General features: G+C 38.2%; 1 protein-coding gene across 2 annotated transcripts in view; it reads right to left on the bottom strand.

Annotated features, from left to right (window-relative positions):
* Spg7 (SPG7 matrix AAA peptidase subunit, paraplegin) overlaps positions 1–21,558 on the bottom strand; it is a 109,957-nt gene that overhangs the window by 42,772 nt on the left and 45,627 nt on the right. For both annotated transcript variants that reach the window (XM_081743745.1, XM_081743744.1), the window contains exons 5-6: positions 20,175–20,339; positions 2,326–2,477 (exon numbers count right to left, since the gene is read on the bottom strand). In XM_081743745.1, the coding sequence (XP_081599871.1) occupies positions 2,326–2,477; positions 20,175–20,339 (317 nt within the window). The remainder of the gene's footprint in view (positions 1–2,325; positions 2,478–20,174; positions 20,340–21,558) is intronic.

Genomic DNA, 21,558 nt, shown 5'->3' with positions numbered 1-21,558 from the left:
AATAGCCACATAAACCAAATGAGAGAAGTAATAGCTAGAAAAGATTCATTCTCGATGAACTATTGTAAGTAAATGTGAATATAGTGTTGTGTTAGTTTAAAACTTCATGCAATTTCAACATCTAAGACATCTAAGACAAACTATTGCTGTCGAGGTACACATACATTCATCAACAATTTTCGTTTTCAACAGTAGGAAGCGTTACTAAAAATGTATTTTCAAACTTTTGTTGAATATTAACGTAAAATACTGAAATTACAAGTAAATGACACACATATGGACAAAACTTCCACTGACATTACCATAGTCCTACTCAAAGGTTAACATTGAGATTTCACATTGGAGTCGGTGGTTAGGGTGGATTTAGATCTACATAAGAAAGAATGGATCAAGTTCTTTGATGTTTTGAAATTATCAGAAATATTATATAGAGATGTTGATTCATGTATTTGCTAGACCTTATTGTAATTACAGCTACTAAAAACCAATTGCTGTAAATGCTATAAAAGAGAAGGAAAACAACAATCATTTTAAATATTTTCCACAAATACGACATTTTCAGCAGTGCTGCGAACTTATCCATGTTTATCCTATTTCTGGAACAGTTTGAGATATTGAAGTGCTGCAAACGGCAAAATGATTTCTTTGCCAATTGCAAACCATTCAAGTAACTAGACATGATATTTATTTAAGAATGTTTCCGAAATAAAACCTTCCGGAAAAATCTAAATTTAAACCCTTGTAATTTCGTTCCTATTCATTCGAAACAAGTTATACCATGACCATGGTATCCAACGCTAAGGTACTTTCGATATGCATTATCCTGTCCATCACTGTTGAGCTGTATGTGTGGCAAACTTTTGATGTTTTGTGATACTAGAACATCCTTAGTTTGCAACACTGAATAATAAATGTGGTATTTTAAGTTTTCGTTTGACATGATGATTTGAAACATGTAAGAACTTGACGTAGTGCCATTTGAAAAAAAGAGAACTTTATATTTGGGTTGGCAACACTGTTGGGTGAAATGAAATGAAATCTTTGAGTTTTACGTCCCACGGTTATGCCGGTTAGGCTAAAGGAGACGGTGATGAATGAAATGGTGGAATGATGAAAGTGGGAGGAAACGGGAGAACCCCAAGAAAACCCACGAATTCGGTGTTTGTCCACCACAAAGTTCACTTGGGGGGGGGACTGAGATCGAACCCGGGACCCCAAGCACCAGAGGTGAACGCTCTAGCACTGAGCCACCGCGGCTCCTTCACTGCTGAGTGTTTCGGTTTAATACGTGCAAAGATGTCCCCCTTTTTGAAGTTGCTTCGTGCAGTGTCTCTTTTCTCCCTCTTTTGGCTTCTCCGTTATCACATTATAAATGGACATTATAAATAATGCAGTAATTATACTGCATATATATATTATGCAGTATACGAAGTATACACATGAAGCAAGCAATGTAAATTATCTATCGGAACCCACGAATTACTAATTTTGCTCAATATCTGTCTACATAGCTCAAGAGAAAACAGTCGTTGAGGCAGTCCTAGAGGGTACTGGGCGTTGAAGCAGCAGGTTATGAAAGTATATTGAAGATTTGACATCGGCTTAGGAATTAGTGTTTTTATTGAACAAAATAATAATACTAATAATGAGAGGTTGACAGCAAAAACCTTGACAGCCAGGAAACTTTAGAATGGTGTTTTAAAAAAATTCGCCAATTTAGATGTTTTATGTTCCCTATATACCAAATATATATATATATATATATATATATATATATATATATATATATATATATATATATATATATACATCGCCCATTTGTTCCTGAACCGTCTACGGCCTAGGAGGAAACGTGCTTTGACATCTGTACTTTTACATAATGTACATTATTTAAAAATAAATATTTTCGTTTTATGTTCCATGTTATGCTCTGTAGTCTCAACTAGATAATAAATGCATGTTAGTAACGAAGAAAGAAATAATGAACAAACACTGCGTGAGAATAAACACTACTAGAGAATCCACGAACGAAACCGCGGACAGGATGATGTCTATCACAAGTTTACATGCCATAGAATGAAGCTACGGACCCTTCGTATCAGAAGTGAACACACTATTAGTAAGCAACCGCTACCCTAGAAAATAATTTTGTAAATTGTTATTGTAGAGTGCAGTGCTTTTGCTTTAACTTGTACGGAGAAAACAGCAGATACTTAAGCAAATTTCTGTACCTCACAAGACATAATTTTAATTAAATTTTATCATAATCAATATAACGTTAACTCATCAACTGAATTTAAGTTTAGAATGTAGGGAAATACAAACCTCACCCTTGCTGCCCCTAAACCACCGATCATTTCTATGAATTCTGATCCGTTCATGGAAAGGAAAGGAACATTAGCTTCCGTGGCTACTGCTTTTGCCAAGAGAGTCTTCCCACAACCAGGAGGGCCTAACAACAGGGCGCCTTTGGGAACCTGCAAAGATGATTCCATATAATTCAGTCTTATAACATTATTATTATTAATATTTTAAATGTCTGTCCAGAAAAAAAAAATAAGGGTTTATAAATGACAGAACTGAAAAACCTAAATTCAAAATTGAAAACTCCAACTGATATATGTTCTCTTATAGTTTTGTCACACCAAAATCTGTGGAAAATGAAATGAAATCTTTGAGTTTTACGTCCCACGGTTATGCCGGTTAGGCTAAAGGAGACGGTGATAATGAGTAATGAATGAAATGGTGGAATGAAGATAGTGGGAGGAAACGGGAGAACCCCGAGAAAACCCACGCACACGGACCAAAATATGTGGATCCTTAATACTCTTGAGCCTTTTTTTTCCCTCATCTGGACGCTAGCGCGTGAGCCTTTGGTACATGTGGTCCCGTGTTCAATTTCTGAAGGGAAAGCATTACAAAACTGAACGTATTACGATTTTCCAGATTCCACCTTAATTCTAGACCCATGTCTCAAATAAACTCGGTGCTGGAAAGGGAAACTTCCACAAACAAACAAAATAATGATTTTGCAATTTCTGGAGGTAACCTAGAAACATACATGATTCACCAGATGAAAGTCGCTGCAAACTCAGTTTCGACTCAAAATGGGCCCCTATAATCTTCAATTATTGTTATAAAACGAAATGAATTCTTTAGGTTTTACGTCCCATGGTTATGCCGGCTAGGCTAAAGTAGACGGTAATGAGAAGTGAATGAAATGATGGAATGAAGAAAGTGAGAGGAAACGGGAGAACCCCGAGAAAACCCACGCACATGGTGTTTGTCTACCATAAAGCTCACTTGGCGCGAGCTGGGATCGAACCAGGGATCCCATGCACCAGAGGTTAACGCTCTACCACTGAGCCACCGCGGCCCCCTAACCAGAATAGATAACACTTAACCAGAATCTGGCTTCTTGACACTGTCAGAAGTCAGAGTATCGTATGTCAGAGGAATAATAACGAGTGTGTGCAAATGATTGTCTATGTGATAAAGAAAACCGATTTCTTTTATAAGACGTATCCCCAAACCTAATTCTCAATCTATCCCTCCGTTCAAGCTCCTGAATTCTTATTGTTTTATTTATCTTTTGAATCACAGAACAAATAACGTAGTAAGCTAGCCCTTGTTCTATTCACTAAGGGGTTTTGCCTAGCTCCGCGAGTCTAATAGGCCTGAATCTACCTTCGTGCAAAATCTGGCAAGCCGGAGGTTCTTAGATACAGAATCAAGGTTTAGAAGTTACACATTTTAAACCAGCATGTCTAGTAGTTTCTAATCAATATATTCGAGACGTTTCATATAGGGGGATAACGTTGCTCACAACAAAGCTATGTGTGGAGGCATAAATTGTGAGATGGAAAGGACCTTTGGGTAGGCCACGAAGAAGTATGGGAATCACGCTTCAGTGTTATAGACAACAATAATCCAGAATTTATTTTTAAAAACTTTCCAGTAACATGACACTACGTAAGTAAAAGAAAAATAAAAAAGCTACAAGCTTAGTTAAATGTTGAAAAAACAATCAAAGATTTTATCTTGGTCTGGAAAATATGCAATATTGAATTCAGTGCTTCATAAAACTGAAATGAACAGCGTTTAATCTTCAATTAGATTAGATTTGCACAGAATATAACCCACTGGCACAGTTCTGCTTCTGTGATGAGCTAAAAATTTAATGCGCTCGGGGTCAGTCATAGAACACCCACATCTGGTGCCATGGATCCCTAGATCGGCCATAGGCCATACGAGTTTGACTTTCTTGGGTGTTCTCCCATTTCCTCCCACATTTCACTTTACCAATTATACACCCCGTTTGTATCTAATTTTTCAAGAAACAGTACTTAATTATTGAATGGTTAAATTGTAGTTACATTTATTATTTAGGATTTTATCTTCTGATTTATACGTGAAATAGTCTATAATTTCTTCATTTCTAATTTAAATTTTGAAATCCACATTGTTGAGCAATTATCTTTATCCTTCGTATGTCACAAGGAACACTCAAATACCACTGAAATACAAAAAAGCTGCTTCGATAAGGAAACATATTTTATTACAAATTATGTGTAGGTGTACGTTGACACATAACGTACAGAAGATATACTTCCAATTTTTTACGATATTGAATTATATATAAGGTCTGTACTGAAAGTGATGTCAGTGAATTTATTGTGACGCGACTGTACGTCGGAGCGCGGTCTAACCGGTTGAAACTGGTAGTGGGTGAATCCAGTTAAGCAGCGCTCCGTCGCTCAGTGTGCTCCAAGCAATCCAGAGAATGAAAACTGGCCTGTTCGTGATGGTTGTTTTTTGATCTTGTGCAAGTGAAAATGCAGCGCTCGTTGGAACAAAGATTTGCCATCAAGTTTTGCTTGAAACTTGACAAGACGGCTACGGGAACTGTTACTATGCTCAAGACTGCTTACAAAGAACATGACCTGTCAGATCGGCAAGTGTTTCGGTGGCACAAGGCCTTTTTAGAAGGCCAGGAAGAGGTTGACGACGAGGACCGCGCCGGACGGCCATCCACGACCACCACGACTGACAATGTGACGCAAGTGAGGGAACTGTTGAACTCCCGACAATTAAATGTTCGTTTAATGGCCGACATGTTAAACATTGCGAAAACTCAAGTTCATGAAATCGTTACAAACCATATCGGCATGCAAGTGTGCGCAGAAATGGTTCCGAAAGTGCTCACTGACGGCCGCGCGTTGAAACGTGCCAAGAAAACTTCGACATATGCAGACGTGATTGAACATTTTTGGACAATGCACAAGGACTTTTTTTCTGTTTCTACGCCTCATAACATCCCTGAAAGGCAACCATTTTGAGACAGTGGACGGGGTCAAAGCAGCTTGCACCGTAGCATTAAAAGAAATTCGGGAGGAGGACTACCGCAACGCATACGAGAGCTGGAAGTCCTACTGGAGCCGAAGTATCGAACGCAAAGGGAGACTATTTTGAAGATTTTTAAACACTTGTAAAGACAAATTCAATAAATGATTTTTAATCGACATACTGACATTTCTTTCAGGACACACCTTGTACTTCATTTATGAAAACCTAATTCCTTTCAGTTTCTTATAACCTAATGTATTGCTTTAGTTTATCAAATTTATGGATGCGAGTAATTGGTAACACTTCCTTTCCTTACAAACTCAGCGAAGTATGTTTTGTTAAGTTGATTTTGAGTTTACCGTCCCTTTCCAGCAGCGAGGTTATATGAGACGTGCACCTACTGATTAACGTGGAAACCGAACCACAAGAGCTCCGTCGGGAATCGAACTCAAGTGTTCCACGCAAAAGGCTCTCACGCTAACCGCTCAGCCACGGAGGAGCTCAAAGTATGTTTTGTGTTTTATTTCCTTGGATTATGATAAAAATATTCATTTTCTCGTCGTATTAATCTACATATTACATTTGTTACATGTAATTAATTTCCATTCACAGGTTACATATCACAGAAAACCACAGAAAAACAAGAGGTCGACACTTTGAACAGAGAATGATTGACTGACTTGCATTTTGTTGAGATATCTTTATGAACTAGCATGCAATGAACTGCAACGTTTGTTACCTCCTTGAAGTTATATACAAATTGCTCATCATAAAAATACATTACAAAATTTATACTTAAAACCGCAGACAAATGTGATAAATATTCATAAAATTATACAATGTGATATTTGTTGAATAAATACATTGAGACGTCTGAATAACGGACACCTGTAGGCATGATTATTTGCCCGTAAATGAGAGGTTCCACAAATTTTGATTACTCGAAGTTAATGATGTAATTGCATGAAGTACATTCATCGGCTATAAATGTAAAAGCAGACTAATATCGAAATACTATACACTGTGTTTGAATTTCTGGGAGTATTTTCCAAGCAGGGTGAGAAAGAAAATATTCAAAGTTAAAATTTTATTGTAAAACAAACGATGTTTGTTCCATTTATCTATAATGTTGCAGAGGAAGATCCAAGTCACAAAGGAAAGAATGAAGTTTTCTGCAACTGATTTTTGACCATATGACTGGCTCTCCACGATTATTTTCACTCATTGATGGTTTTCTAGGATTCCTACCAGGAAGTTATTTATTGTGGTTAGAGAAAAGAATCTCAAGTCCACACTGGAACTGTGTGGTGGTTCACTAGGTCCATTATCTATGATAAAGGAATTTGTGGGAAAGGGCTCATTTTCAAATTCCAGAAAAGTATCTACTGTGCTAAATACGAATAATTCCTGTCTGTTATGAAGAAGTTACTAGAACTTTCACAGGAAAAGAATACTCTCCGGGATTGTAAAAGGGAGGGTTCTGTTTCGTAATAACACACATATTCTTGCCGGAAAAATATACATATATACACTATATTGAGTACTCATTGTTTAAACGCTTGCAGGGACATGAGTTTAGAAGTAAATGCAGAGGAAACTAAATACATGGAAGTTCGTCGGGATCGTAATACTGCATATTATGGATCCGTTAAAATATCAAATAATGCTTTTGATAAAGTGGATACTTTCAAATATTTAGGATCAACAATACAGACCAAATTCTTATTTGCGAGCGGTCCCGGGTTCGATTCCCATTGGAATCACTCGGTCGAAAAAGTTTAACACGCTTTTTCAGGCCAACCATCCTAAATGAGGTTTTCCAGGGTTTTCCTCATTCCCACCAGGCAAATGCCGGGGTGGTGCCTAACTCATAGGTTCCAGGCCATTTCCTTCCTTCCCCAATCCTTTCTTCCTTCCCTTTCCCCGGATTGTGTGCTCGCCGAGGAACGTCATCCCTCAAATCGTGAAGGGCTAAATGGCCTTAGATGCCAAAAGCCCAGAAATCTAAATCCTAAATCCCCTTCCCCCCAAATTCTTATTCACGAAGAAATTAAATGTCAATTAAAAGAAGAGAATTCGTGTTATTTTTCAGTTCAAAATCTCTTATCGTCGCGAATTCTGTCGAGGAATTTGAAGCTTAAAATATATAAAACGATACTCATGCCTGTTGTTCTGTATGGTTGCTTACTCCGAGGGAAGAACGTAGACTGCAAGTATTTGAGAACAAAATCCTGAGACGAATATTCGAACTCAAGAGAAACGGGAATGGGGAATGGCGGAAACTTCATAACGAGGAACTACATAATTTATACGGTTTACCAAACATTGTTAGAGTCATCAACTCTAGGAGGTTCAGGTGGGCAGGTCATGTAGCAAGGATGGAAGAAAGTAGGAACGCTTTCAAAGTCTTAACTGGAAGACCAATCGGAATACGATCATTAGGAAGACCTAGGCGTAAATAGGAGGACAATATTAAGATGGATCTCATAGAAATACAAAGTAGAAACTGGATCCAGTTGGCTAAGGATAGAAGTCAGTGGAGAGCTTTTGTGAATGCGGCATTGAATCTCCGGGTTCCATAGGCCATAGACTGAATCGCGAACACCTATCTAATACTTTGTTGCTTCACTTTTTGCTCAGAGAACGGCCTGAACACAGCATGGCATGAATTCTGGTAGTTACTGATTATGTTTTTACAGGGATCTGACATAATATATTCCAGATAGCATCCCACAATCAGCCCACAGATGTCGGTGCAGGAGTCATGGTGCAAAGAGCTTGTTCTACATACGTTCTATAGGATTAAGGTCCGGTGAATTAGGGCGCCAATTCATATATTACAGCTCCGTGGTATGTTCATTGAGCCAAGCAAGTACAGTGCTGGCTTGGTGGTACCGTGCATTGTCGTTCTGGAAAATGCCGTGTTCGTGTGGGTAGAAGTGTTGTATTGTAGGGTGTACATGATCATCTAGGTACACAACGGATGTAGGTACACAATGGATGTCTCGCTGTGGTCCATGGACACCAATGGTCCCAGTCCACACCAACAGAAGCATGCACAATTTATACTGAAGCCCTCACATGCCTGTACAGTACGCACCATGCACGAGGTCCATAACTTCGTGCAGTTGGCGCTAAACGTGCACACGCCTGTCCGAGAGGAGTAGCACAAACCATGATTAATCGGACCAACATATCCTTTTACAATCATCTATGGTTTAATTAGCGTGTTCTGGTGCCCAAGCGGTCGAGTCGTAAGGAGTGGGTTGTCTGCTGTGGAACTTCATGTGTGCCAGTATACGCTGTATAGTTCCATGAGATACGATTGTGTAGCCACCACTGTATTGGTCACGTGATTCCTGGACACGGTTCGATTGGCCGTCACGAGATGTCTGACGCTACGCTCACCCCACTTTATGAAATTCCGTACGCCCCTACAGTTCCGTCTCTTGGACCGGATCTGACCGTGACCTCTGACCTTGACACTTGATTGACGCATAGTTTGTCGGCTTGCGACGTAGAATCATACCATACAGCTTTTTCTTTGTTATCACTTCGATTTACGTTTTTTCAGACTCTCAGAATTTACCATTGCAGTCCCATAAGGAAGTTTGACCTTTGACCCTATCTCTCTTCAATCTTTAGTACAAGTGACATGCTTCTATGGCGAAACAAAACTTATGCCCTTCGTCTAAAGTTACACCAAATTGCACGGCTTTACCTCCTACCACTTTTACACAGTGAACAAATGAAATTGACAGACGAATTAACCCTCTCTCTCTGTATATATATATATATATATATATATATATATATATATATATATATAAGGCGCCGAAACCGTGGAAAATGAATCTTCAAATGCGTATATTTCAGAAACTATTCAACGTAGAGGGTGCGGTTTAAAAACTCACCAACGAAGTCATACCTGCTCTTGTTAAACATGCATGTTTCATGATCTTGCAATGCCTGCGGAAGGGATTCCCCAAAGGAGCATAGGGATTCCCGGATAATCTGCCGAGTGAAGATGGCTCGAAAGGGGTATGAATGGACGACTTCCTCACCCGTTAACAGTACTTCCTGGCACCAAGACGATAACTCAAACGGATACAAAATAATGGACACTTGTATACCTGTTGTGTGTGGTTGCATAACCGCCACATACGGATGATGCCCAATAATGAATTTCGGAATATGAAGTACTGTGAATATGCAGTCGAAGGTTCGTAGTGAGGCACGTGCGGTGTTGCTACAGCATAACACACGAAGCAGAGTGATTGAGAGCTGTTGAAACTAGATGCAAGCCCGCTATCAAAATTGACCTAAATTATCGTGGACAAATGTATGTTAAATATGCAGCATTGTGGAGTATAGTATTAACATACGTAAGAAGCAGCTGACAAATGACCTCCTGGGAATAGCGATAATGTGATTCGCATATTAGTAGCATAGTTGGTGCCGTGCAATGCTGTAAAGCATAGCCTCCAGTCACACAAATAAAATGCACAAAGACAGAAGAAGACGAGTCAATGCAGGAAATGGTGTTTGTAATTCACTTGTACCTTACAACGTCACGAAATCTACTAAAAATGTGAACCATTGACTTCAATACACAAGAGATAGCGTCGAAGCACTTCGTCTCGCACACTAGGAAAAACGTCGTGGTTAACACGAATTCTTGCGGAAGCCTCGACAATGTAGCCCACAAGGTCCAATTCATTCTCCACTGGTGTCTGGTAGACCAACTCCTTCATGTGTCCCCATAGGTAAAAGTCCATAGGTATCATATCCGGTGATCTAAGAGGCCATGCTACAGGACCAGCATGCCCGATCCATCGATTCCCAAACATATCAGAAAGTACATTTTGATCACGCCGCGGCCGATGGGGTGGACCTCCGTCATGCTGGAACCACATTTGTCGCCGGACTGCAAGGGGGACATTTTCTAGCAGTTCCGGGAGTACCTCTGAAAGAAACACACTGTAAGTATGCATGTTCAGTCGTGGAGGTAATACATAAGATCCTACTAAGACATTATTCACTATACCGGCTCACACATTAACTGTGAATCGTTCTTGATGACCTCGGCGAAACATTGCATGCGGATTGTTTGCTGCCCACGTATGCCTATTATGAGCATTGTAACATCCGTCACGAGTAAAACTACTCTCATCTGTGAACAAAACATGCCGCGCGAACTGCGGATTCTCCACACACTGCCGCAGGTACCATCGGGCAAATCGCACACGTGTGGGATATGGATAGAAATGTTCTTTATGTAGGACGTTCCACATTTGCTGGTGCTGAACATGCAACACATGTCCAACGGCCCGCGTGCTTTTTCAGGGATTTTGTTCAAATTGGTCCAACACATTCTCTTCGAATGCTGGTGTTCTCACTGTTCGTGGTCTTCCTGCATCAGGCCGGTGTATATGTAAGGAACCTGATTCTCGCAGCTGCCGATCAATTGACGTAAATGTAGTGTGATGGGGGCACCGTCGTTCTGGAAAACGTTCTCTATACAGTCTTTGTGCCTCCCTTGCATTTCCCAAAGCTGCACCTTATGCCAGATGCATATCACTTAATTCTGCCCAAGTAAACTCCATTTCCCACTACGATGTTTTATAAAGCACAGACAGTAAGCACTGCACACAAGCACAGTCGCTTCCAGAATACACGTCAGTCTTCGGTAGACTAGCTTCTTTAGGTGCTCGTCTGTCATATGGCTTAGAGTCGAATCCCACTAACAGCATGACTCTGTTAATCAATGTTTATTTTATCTCTTCTATCATATTTTTGTTCCTATAAACAGTTTTGGACGTAAGACAAACGCTATGTATTGTCATTTCAAGGACAATGTCTTTTTGTTGAATATTCTGGACTCAGTTAAAATTATCGTGTGAAACTGAAATACCTCTTACATGTTTTAATATTTAAAGAAGACCAGAGACCAATTTCCTTACATACAGTAAAATGATAATCAATGTTGTTTTTGTTTTTCAAGGTCGACAATACCCTACAGAGTTCGACTGCGTGTGCATTTAAGTGCAGCCTAAATCTGTTTACATTATGAGAGTTAATGACATCCGACGACTAAAGTTCAGACACAAACGCAGGCGATCTTGCGGCCAGAGCGTTTATAGAGGTACCATCTTGGCATTCGACTTGTGAAACTGAAGAAAGCCACTCAGAATGGTTGAACAAAGAGTGGCGAATTTAGGGTGGGGTCGGGGGGCCTTGGTCCCCCAATTTTGCTGCGTTACTAGAAAATCACTAATGTCATAAATACCAAAACGCAGTCCAAATTACGTATTTTACATAGCAAAATACTGACACCCCCTCCCCCGCCAGTTTTTACTTTCAAGATCGGCTACTGAACACAATGATCGTACCCGGTTCTCTCTACGCTTAATCTACTGTGGTTGCTAAATTGGAATAGGCGTATAGATTTGAGGCTCCAGCAGTTGCATTGTAAGCAAAAATAAACATGAGAAGAGTATGACGTTATGAACATTATTTTGTAATAACGTCCCCACCTTATAGACCTAACAAAATGGACACAAAGACAATCTTGATGTAACTTTAAATGGAGGAATAAAGACAAGATATAAAATATGAAGGTGGTTTATTGTTCTGTTTACATATTTTGGAATCCGTTAACACAAGCGGCTTGGGTACCCGAAGAGAAAACAAAACCGTAGCAGGACTTACGTTTAATTTAACGAGCTAAACCAATTCATTTAGATATCACATTCGCGCACTACAGTACCATTCAATTGTACGTTTATAACAATTGTTTATTGTTTGATTGTTTATTTGTTAAGATGTTCAACGTCCCTTTTCAGCAGCGGCGCTATATGGAGACGGGACCCAAAGTTTCAAATGCGATCCGATCCATCTCTTAGTTGTTTGAGTCCAAAGCTTGAACTCTTAGTGGGGATTGACCCCGCGACACGGCGCGCCAACGTGCAACCTTGGTTTCTGTTGCTTCCTTGCTTATCCACGTAACGATGTAACAACTGAAAGGAACAAGTACCATTGGAATCAGGTGGATGGTTGCAGACTTATTAAGATAATGCATATGATTTCAAATCACAAATCTCTTATACATTTAATCAGATCATTCATGTAATGTACTTAACATTGGGTCTCGTTCATTAGTGACATTCACTCAGTTCACTAGACATAACGATATTTGTAGCCATTGCTAAACATTACGCATATCTGGAAATGTGCTGACTGTATTCGCTATCGTGCTATTTGGGGGTTTCCTTTGCATCAAGTTTTTTCACAATTTCAAGCACTCTGCTTCGTGTTATACTGTAGCAACACCGCACGTGCCTCACTACGAACCTTCGACTGCATATTCGCAGTACTTCATATTCCGAAATTCATTATTGGGCATCATCCGTATGTGGCGGTTATGCAACCACACACAGCAGGTATACAAGTGTCCATTATTTTGTATCCGTTTGAGTTATCGTCTTGGTACCAGGAAGTACTGTTAACGGGTGAGAAAGTCGTCCATCCATACCCCTTTCGAGCCATCTTCACTCGGCAGATTATCCGGGAATCCCTATGCTCCTTTGGGGAATCCCTTCCGCAGGCATTGCAAGATTATGAAACATGCATGTTTAACAAGAGCAGGTATGACTTCGTTGGTGAGTTTTTAAACCGCACCCTCTACGTTGAATAGTTTCTGAAATATACGCCTTTGAAGATTCATTTCCCACGGTTTCGGCGCCTTATATCTCCGAAACAACGCGTTTCCGGACCCATGTTTACTGAGCTTTTTTGTTTCTTCGTATGAGAGGATTTACCTCCCAAAGTTTGTCGGTGGAATTTTTTGACACCCTCTATATATATATATATATACACAGGGTGTCTCACCTAACTTTGCGACTTGAAATATTTCCGAAATGACAAAAAATTTTACAAATCTAGTTACGCAGGAATGTACCCATGCCAGGGTCCTATAAAATTCTGCAAACAACAAGTGCTCCCAGGGTCCCATTATAGGGCCCCAGGGGCCAACTTGAAAATTTCAAATGGAAACCTCTTATTTTTATTAAAGATTCTGATACTGCGATTAAAACTAAGCAACTTTTACTTGAAGCATTTTTTCGATATTCTAATAGATGGCGCTGTAATCGCAAAAAAAAAAAAATAATAATAATAATAATACCACCGTACGTACGCCCCCTAACTTTGCGACCTCAAATATTTCCGAAATAACAAAAAATGTGACAAATCTATTTACGTAAGAAAGTACACTGTCAAGGGCCTATAAAATTCTGTAAACAACAAGTGTCCCCAGGAATACCATCATAGGGCCCAACTTGAAAATTTTAAATGGAAACTCCCTATTTTTCTCGTAGATTCGAATCTTGCGATCGAAAATACGAAATTTGCAGCACTTTTTCGTTATTCTAATAGATAGCACTGTAATCACAGAAATAAATAAATATCATCGTATGGTACCTGGGATTGATAAATAAACTAAATATCTAGAGAAATACACATGCAATTAAAAATCACGAAATACCTGTGTTAGCATAAAACAAAATTGCTTTCATTTACATTTTATGCGACCATGGTAGACCATTACGATATGGAAAGGAAAGTTTTTGTTTTGAAACAAGAAACATCTTCCCTAAAATTGAGAGTTTGATGCAATAAGGAAGTAAGTCTGAAATACGCATTTGGAGAAAAATGATGTTGAAAATTTAAGTAGTGTTTTTATCTTACATAAAACAATGTAATATGCAACATTTTATACCGATCTTGTGTTGAAATTTTGACAGGAGGCTAAACAAGCATGGGAAAAAACTCTCAGTACACCTATTGACAATTTATGAAATATGCATTTTTGTATTGTATATGCGTGGCTTCCTTTACGTTGATAAGAACAACCATCCACAGTTTCTGGAATTCAAAATAGGGCCTACTGAAATTTTGCTTTTTCGCCATTTTGGACAGCTCTAGCTCTGAAGCTATGCACTTTTCGGCATAAGTCCATATGAACTTTTTCTCGTATTTTGATGTGAGGCGGTATAGTTCATTAACACCCTGTGTATATATATATATTTCTGGCGGTACGCAACGGCACGCCGTACTAGCACTTTTTAATGAGAACGGAATTTTCCTCTTCTGTCCTAACAAGGGGTTGACGAAGAACTTCGAAAATACTAAATATATAGTTTTATTGAAGATCAGGTTTAATTGTTTTCCTTTTTTTGCATCTAGAGAACGAGTTGCGAATATCTGTTCCTTCTTGAAGTCAATTAATTGTATTCAGGGACTAGAAATAATTGGGGCCTTCCGTCTCTCGCTCGCTGGGACGTGCTCGAGCCTCCCTTTTTTTCATTCCTATTTGCACGGTAATATAAATCATAAAGGCTCTGAACAAACCAGATTCTTTTTTTCTGAAAAGACTGACTTTCCACAACGAAACAATCCCAACAAATTTGTCTGTCGCTGAAGTTCGACTAAACTGAAAACCAGTACAAAAATTCTGTTGGGACTCCACCTCTTTACTTTCTCCGTAGAGGAGCATTGGCTCAGTTCTGATTTTAATGTATCCAATTAATTGTTTTTATTCATTATTAAGAAGAGGATGAAGTAAAAAGGTTCTCTAGATTTTTTGCAAAGCTTATCCATTAATTTAGTAGAGGTTTGTAGAACATTTTGGTAGCATTATCAGTATTCTGAAGAACATAATGTGAACAATGCACGGTATGTGTGTTGTTATTGAAATTCAACATTTGTGGAATTCTTGATGTCTTTTAAAAACCATAGCAGCTTACTTTCGCCCATTTACAAAAAGAGAAAAAAAAAGCAAGAAACAAATCACTAAGAAATATTGATTACTATTACGTTTATTGTATTATATAAAGTTAAGATATAAGAATTGGACACTTTAAAAATATCTTTATATACTTGTACGTAAGATATTTTAGTTATAAGACTGCAGTGATATACTACTGGACATAATAATAATAATAATAATAATAATAATAATAATAATAATAATAATAATAATAATACCCTGAAAGAAGATATGTAATTTTTTAACCATTATGAAACTGACTGTGAGGTTCAGCGTACCGGCACCTTTAGGTTTAGAAATAAAACCACACACATATATATATATATATTATTGAAGCGTTCGTGAAGAAGAGTACCACGTATCACTATGTTAACATGAGAAATGGACAACAATTACATTTTAAATGACTGTCATTCCACGAATTCGTTTCGCTATCTTCCTTGATAACTAAACAACAGATAAAGATAGCTCAGAATGGACTCTTGCCGCATTCTTCACATACAAAGAAAGTATAGGAGAAACACAAATGGCAAATCAGTAAACAAAAATAACGAGATATACAAATAAGGGAATCCTGAACAGGGTGGGAAAAAATCATGATTTTTTAAAAAAAATCATTTTTGATGATTTTTTTTATTTAAATCGATTTTTTTGATTTAAATCAAATCTTTCTCCTCGTATAATACAACTCGCGAACAGAAGAAAAAGCATCACGAATTAGTACTAAATGCCAATTATGCCATTTAAGTGAAAGTATTGGGGTTGAATTTTGAATTAATTCCCAATCGTTAACCTATAACAATCCCAAACAATGTTTCTTAACAATTTTAAATTATGGCTTTTTTCTTTCTTTTCTTTTCTTTTTTCTTTTTCTTTTTTTTTTTTTTTAATTATAGACTTTCAGTTAAGCATCATCCCTATTTATCTTAGGATCACTGTTCATACCTCCTTCTCTTCAGAATAGAACAGCCTTTAAAACGGTAACATTCACATTTTCCCTACATGTCCATGAAGTGGAAAATTTTGAGAGAAGTCGGGATTTTTTCTGATTTTTTTAAAAATTTTGATCCCTTCTGGACTCCCCTATGTTAACGCACAGATCTCAAAATCAATTGGGAAATACTAAGGGTGTACTAAATGTACGTACAAAATTTTAAGCTTTTATCTTGAATAGTAAGGGCGGGAAAAATATTTAACAATGAGCTACGAACATCCCCACAGTACCCCAGATGACCCGGATGTAATATAAAAACTTCCTCAGACATCCCTGTTTATCCTAGAATCATGATTTGTACATTATTCTATTCAGAATAAAACCGAGTTTCAAACGGTACCATTCGAATGTCTCCATCCTGTAGGCTCTGGGACTGTTAAATCACGAAAAAAGGGATTTTCTGTTAAGAAATATCCCCTTTTTTACTTTTTACCCCTCTGTACCGCCTCTGTTTAAACGCAAGGATTTGAAACAAATCTGAAAAAAAAAAAAATACTAAGGGTTGCAGTGAATGAGTGTTCAAAATTTCAAACTTCTAGATGCAAAAGTAAGCCCGTGAAAAATAATATCCCCAAATATCTCAGATTCCCGCATAAGACAGGATCTCAGGTAACAGTTTTCTGAGACATCCCTATTTATCCTAAGATCATGGTTCATACATCATTCTCTTCAGAATAGAACAGCCTTTCAGATGGTACCATTCATTTGTCTCCATCTTAGGCGGCAAAATCGTGAAGAAAGCTATTTTTTGTTAAATTTTATTTATTTATTTATTTATTTTTTTACATTTTTGCCCTTCTGGACCCCCCTGTTTCCGCGTAGAGATCTGAAATCATCTGAAAAATACTAAGGGTGCACTGAACGAGTGTGCAGAATTTCAGTCTTCTGAATGCAAAATGTAGGCCCGCCAAAAAATAGTAAAAATAGGCACAACAAAAAATATATTTTTAAATTTATGACGTCATCACATTCTATGTCTCGACGCAGAGGTGTGTGGAAGCATATGTAACGTGCACTACAATGCCTTTAGTCCTGAAAAAACGAAGTAAAAAGCTTTATTGGTACTTTTTTAATCGAATAATGGAGATTTTATCCTATCACCTAAAAATAGGTGATATAATTTAAAAGGTTAAGCGGTAAGGAAAAAGTACAGCAACGCTTATCAAAGTGACACTTTTTTCCCCACAAAAGTTACTGATATTTGGCAGGGGCATATTTTTAAGGAAATTGTAACTAGCTTGCGGTCTGAAATATATAAATTTCGCCTAAAGTTATAAAATCTAAAAAAAAAATTCGGGGAGGGGATAGGACACTTCTAAATACGCCCTATTATCTGGAAACAAATATATAGACGCGCACACAAAAGAATCTTCGTCTTAAATGTCGATGGTGATTTCCCCGTTGGAATAGTTAACGATTTACAATATAAACCCTATGTTACGAAGAGAAGAAACCAGGATTGCCCTGTTACCCGTTCAAAACGGGATTTTCCCTAATCATCCTCTGCATGACACTTGTTTTCATACTATGCTGTACATACTGTACATTTGAGTCTCATTGTATTATCATCATCTTCCATACTCGAAATAACAGAACAGAAATGGGACTTTACTTATTTTCACTTTAAATTACTTTGGAATTTGATTTAAATCAACGATTTTTATTTTAAAAAATCAAGTGATTTAAATCTTGATTTAAATCAATCCACCCTGATCCTGAACGAATATTTATTCTATAAAAGAAATAATTATATATGTTTTTGACTTTTGTCCATTGAAACTAACCTCTCCAAAAACAAAGGAGGCGATGGTTTATTGCTGTTTATGCCTGTCAGCGAATGCATGAACAGATCGGCACCAATAAGTCTTCCTAATCTTATTCCAGATTGGAAGATATTTGATAGTCCAATACAGGAAGATTTATGGATGGCCTCTGTTTTCTTCATGTATTCGAAACTTTTTTCTTCTAGAGGGTTTGCAAATATACATATGTATCAAATGACGATGGGACTCTGTTCCAAAGTGAAAAAAAGAAAAATTTTAAAGCTACAGTTCTTTCCGATCAACACCAACTAGCAGAGTGAATGGAGCTGTCTGTAAGTCCACAACTAAGAGCTCATTTTGGCGTTTTACTGCCTAGAGGTGTAAGATAGCATGTGAGTTTCGAATATGTTCTTGAATTGACTATTTTGTCATTGTCATAGACGGAAGAAATGGAATAATCAATAAGGAATATGCCGTAGAGTTTTCTAGGTAATTAGCATTTTGAAATTTTATTTATATCATAGTATGCAAATAGAAAATAGTGACAGCTACTTATGTGTTCGGTGTTATTCTTATTGCGGAAATGATACTACAGACAGAGGTTGATTCCCATCCACGATGACAGGAAATTCCATAACGACACCCTGCTCTATTTGGTGGAATTGCATTTTGGCTATCGCTCGGCATGGAGAATAGGAGGCCTTCCACTGGAGGAGGCTGACACGCAGTGTAAAACATGTCCACTCAAAATCACTTCTCCCAACATACTTTCCACAGGCTGTCAATAGTGCGGGGTCTCCCCTGTTCCAAGACTAGTTTGAGGAAACTTGAAAGCGCAATAATCCGTCGGTGGGGGACCCAAAGATTTCACTGCAATATAGCTGAAGGTAATGACACGATTCTTCTACCGATTTCATTGATTGATTTAGACGTGAACATACAGCTTAACGGATACGAACCACATGAGATTCCACTCTTCCGTCATTTGTTAATAGAAGAGGAAGTCGAATAACAGTTATGGCTGGATGCCTTCTCTTGACGAAACCATACTCGATTTGTCTTCCACCTGTAACAGGCGAAGAACTTAATGACGATAAATTGGTGTCAGCACGTTTGTCTCATGGTATTGAAATTCACTTTGGCACTTTCAGTTAACTCTGAACTTTAACAGAAATTAGCAAAGCTCATGAATCCTTTACCAAACCTTCCCCTATATTCACGGTACATCTCTGGAAGTCAACACTGCATTCTCTGTAGAGAACTGATAGAGCTTGTAACACATGGTTCCGACAATTGATGGAACATTTGCATAGTATCTCGACAAGTTTCTGAACACGTTTCTTTCGACGCTCCTGCAACTCCAGACTATGATGAGTTATGGTGTGAATTGTCTTGGAAAATATCACAGTGTAAATACCTCTTTCTTTATCTGAGTTACTTCCTGTGAAGATAGCCTGTGCCTTCGAGTGCACGCTCGTAGCAGAAGGTGGCTTATTACTGTCATATATGAACTGTCCCACTCTCGCCTCTCTTACCCCCTTTAATACACAGTATGTCATTTTCCGACACGGTGAATCCATGTCCCCTGCACATCTTATGGAACTATAACTGCATTTGGCATCGGAAAAGTGTTGTTTTGCAGTTCTCCTAGTGGGGATCGACCTTAGGTAGCATTCTTCAGCATGAAATTCTTTACACTTATCACGAATAAATTGTGGTCCGATATATCTACACAACCGGTGACGTCATTCATTTCACTCTAGGTAGCACAGAGCTCCTTCGTGGCTAAGCGGTTAGCGTACGCGCCTTTGGCGTGGGAGACCCGGGTTTGATTCCCGGCGGGAGCTCATGTGGTTCGGATTCCACGTTAATCAGTAGGTCCACGTCTCATATAGCCTCGCTGCTGAACGGGACGCTAAATTAAAATCAACTCAACTCAACTCAACTCTAGGTAGCACTACAATTCGTTGTAAAGAAACTCATTATAGGAAAGGAACAATCTTTGTATTATTTGTAATATAGAAATTAATATGTAGATAACAGTTAGTAGATTAGAAATACCAAACAATCTATGGTAGATTTTGCTTCAAACACTTTTTCGAGAAGTACGACAATTTTCAATGGAAACATTGGTAACCAAGATAGGCATGTTTCACTGTATATGAATGCATAACATTAGCAGTTATTCTCTCTCTCTCTCTCTCTTTTTCCCACTAAGTTACAAGAAACAGAAAAATCTCACCTTAGCGCCTAAACTCTTGTATTTTTCAGGCCTTTTCAAATAATCAATGAATTCCATCACCTCTTGTTTTGCTTCTTTCATTCCAGCAACATCTGAAAAATGGACACCTTTTCCAGGTCCTGTGATAGGATCGATAAGCGTAAACTTGGCTCTTCCCATCTGAGACTATAAATGAATAAATAAATGAAATAAATAAGTAAATAAAAATATAGAAAAAAATAAAGAGCTGTTCTACCAGCTTAGAGCACATTTTACACACAAAGTGATTCAAAGAAAACTTACAGCTTTTGAAATGTATAAAACTTCATAAAAAATACCAACAAAAGATTAGATTTTTGTATATTTTACGATGTACAGTTGACAGGAGACAATACAGCCCACTGCAAGAAAACGCGCATATATTTGTGGTGCGAATAACGAAATCGGTTTAAAAGTGAACGTGGACAGAACAAACTACCCAGGTGCATATGCCAAGAAGGACCGTATTCATGAAATCATCATCCTATAGTTTAAACTTAGCTGAAACGCTTGCTTGTTTGTACGAGGATGATTGAGAAAGTTATGCTTCCAACCCCACTACTTGGCCAATAGTACTGTAAACTTTCTGCACTGTTTATCATTAATGCACTGATGTTTAAGCTATAGAATGTTACTTGTTTCACCTCCCTACCAAAAAATGGATTCACCCAAATGAATAAGACAGCGAAAGGAACAAGGAAATAATGAGAAAGTTGAAACTGGCCTACAGACTAATGCAGAACAGGCACAATAAACAGATGACATTGTACAAAGTCAAAATTATGTATCGCTATAACACAGTTGTAAATACGTAGGGACTGTAAAGCTAAGATTGTTTTATACTGAATAAGAAAAGGAAGCCACAAGAACTTGAAAAGAAGGAAAATCTTGATGAAAATTACACGACCACAGAAGATCACAGACAGAATACGAGGAGGAAGAACTGTATCTCTACAAGTACACCGAAAAAATCACGGACACAATGTGAAAACGAGGTTACAAATTTAAGGACACCTAATATGATGCACGGAAACCAACTGATCAAAGATTTTCGCACGCATTATAGGATTAAAGGCAAACCATGGAGATTGAATTGGATTTGAGTTTAGTGTCCCGTTTAGCAGCAAGGATATATGACACGTTGTTCTGATGCTTAACGTGGGATCCGAATCACATGAGCTCTGCCAGGAATCAAACCCGGGTTTCCCACGCCAAAGATGCGCATGCTATCCAGATAGCCATGGAAGAGATCACACATCACGAAGTGAGTGTCAGGAGGTAGAGGAACACAGAAGAGATCAGAATCACAACAGGAACGATAGACAACAGGAAGTAGTTCAAAACCAACTCAAAACCTTACAGAGAA

The sequence above is a fragment of the Thermobia domestica genome, chromosome 17 (assembly GCF_964235325.1).
Source record: "Thermobia domestica chromosome 17, izTheDome1.hap1.1, whole genome shotgun sequence".
Classification (NCBI taxonomy): domain Eukaryota; kingdom Metazoa; phylum Arthropoda; class Insecta; order Zygentoma; family Lepismatidae; genus Thermobia; species Thermobia domestica.
This window is presented reverse-complemented; position numbering and strand designations above follow the sequence as displayed.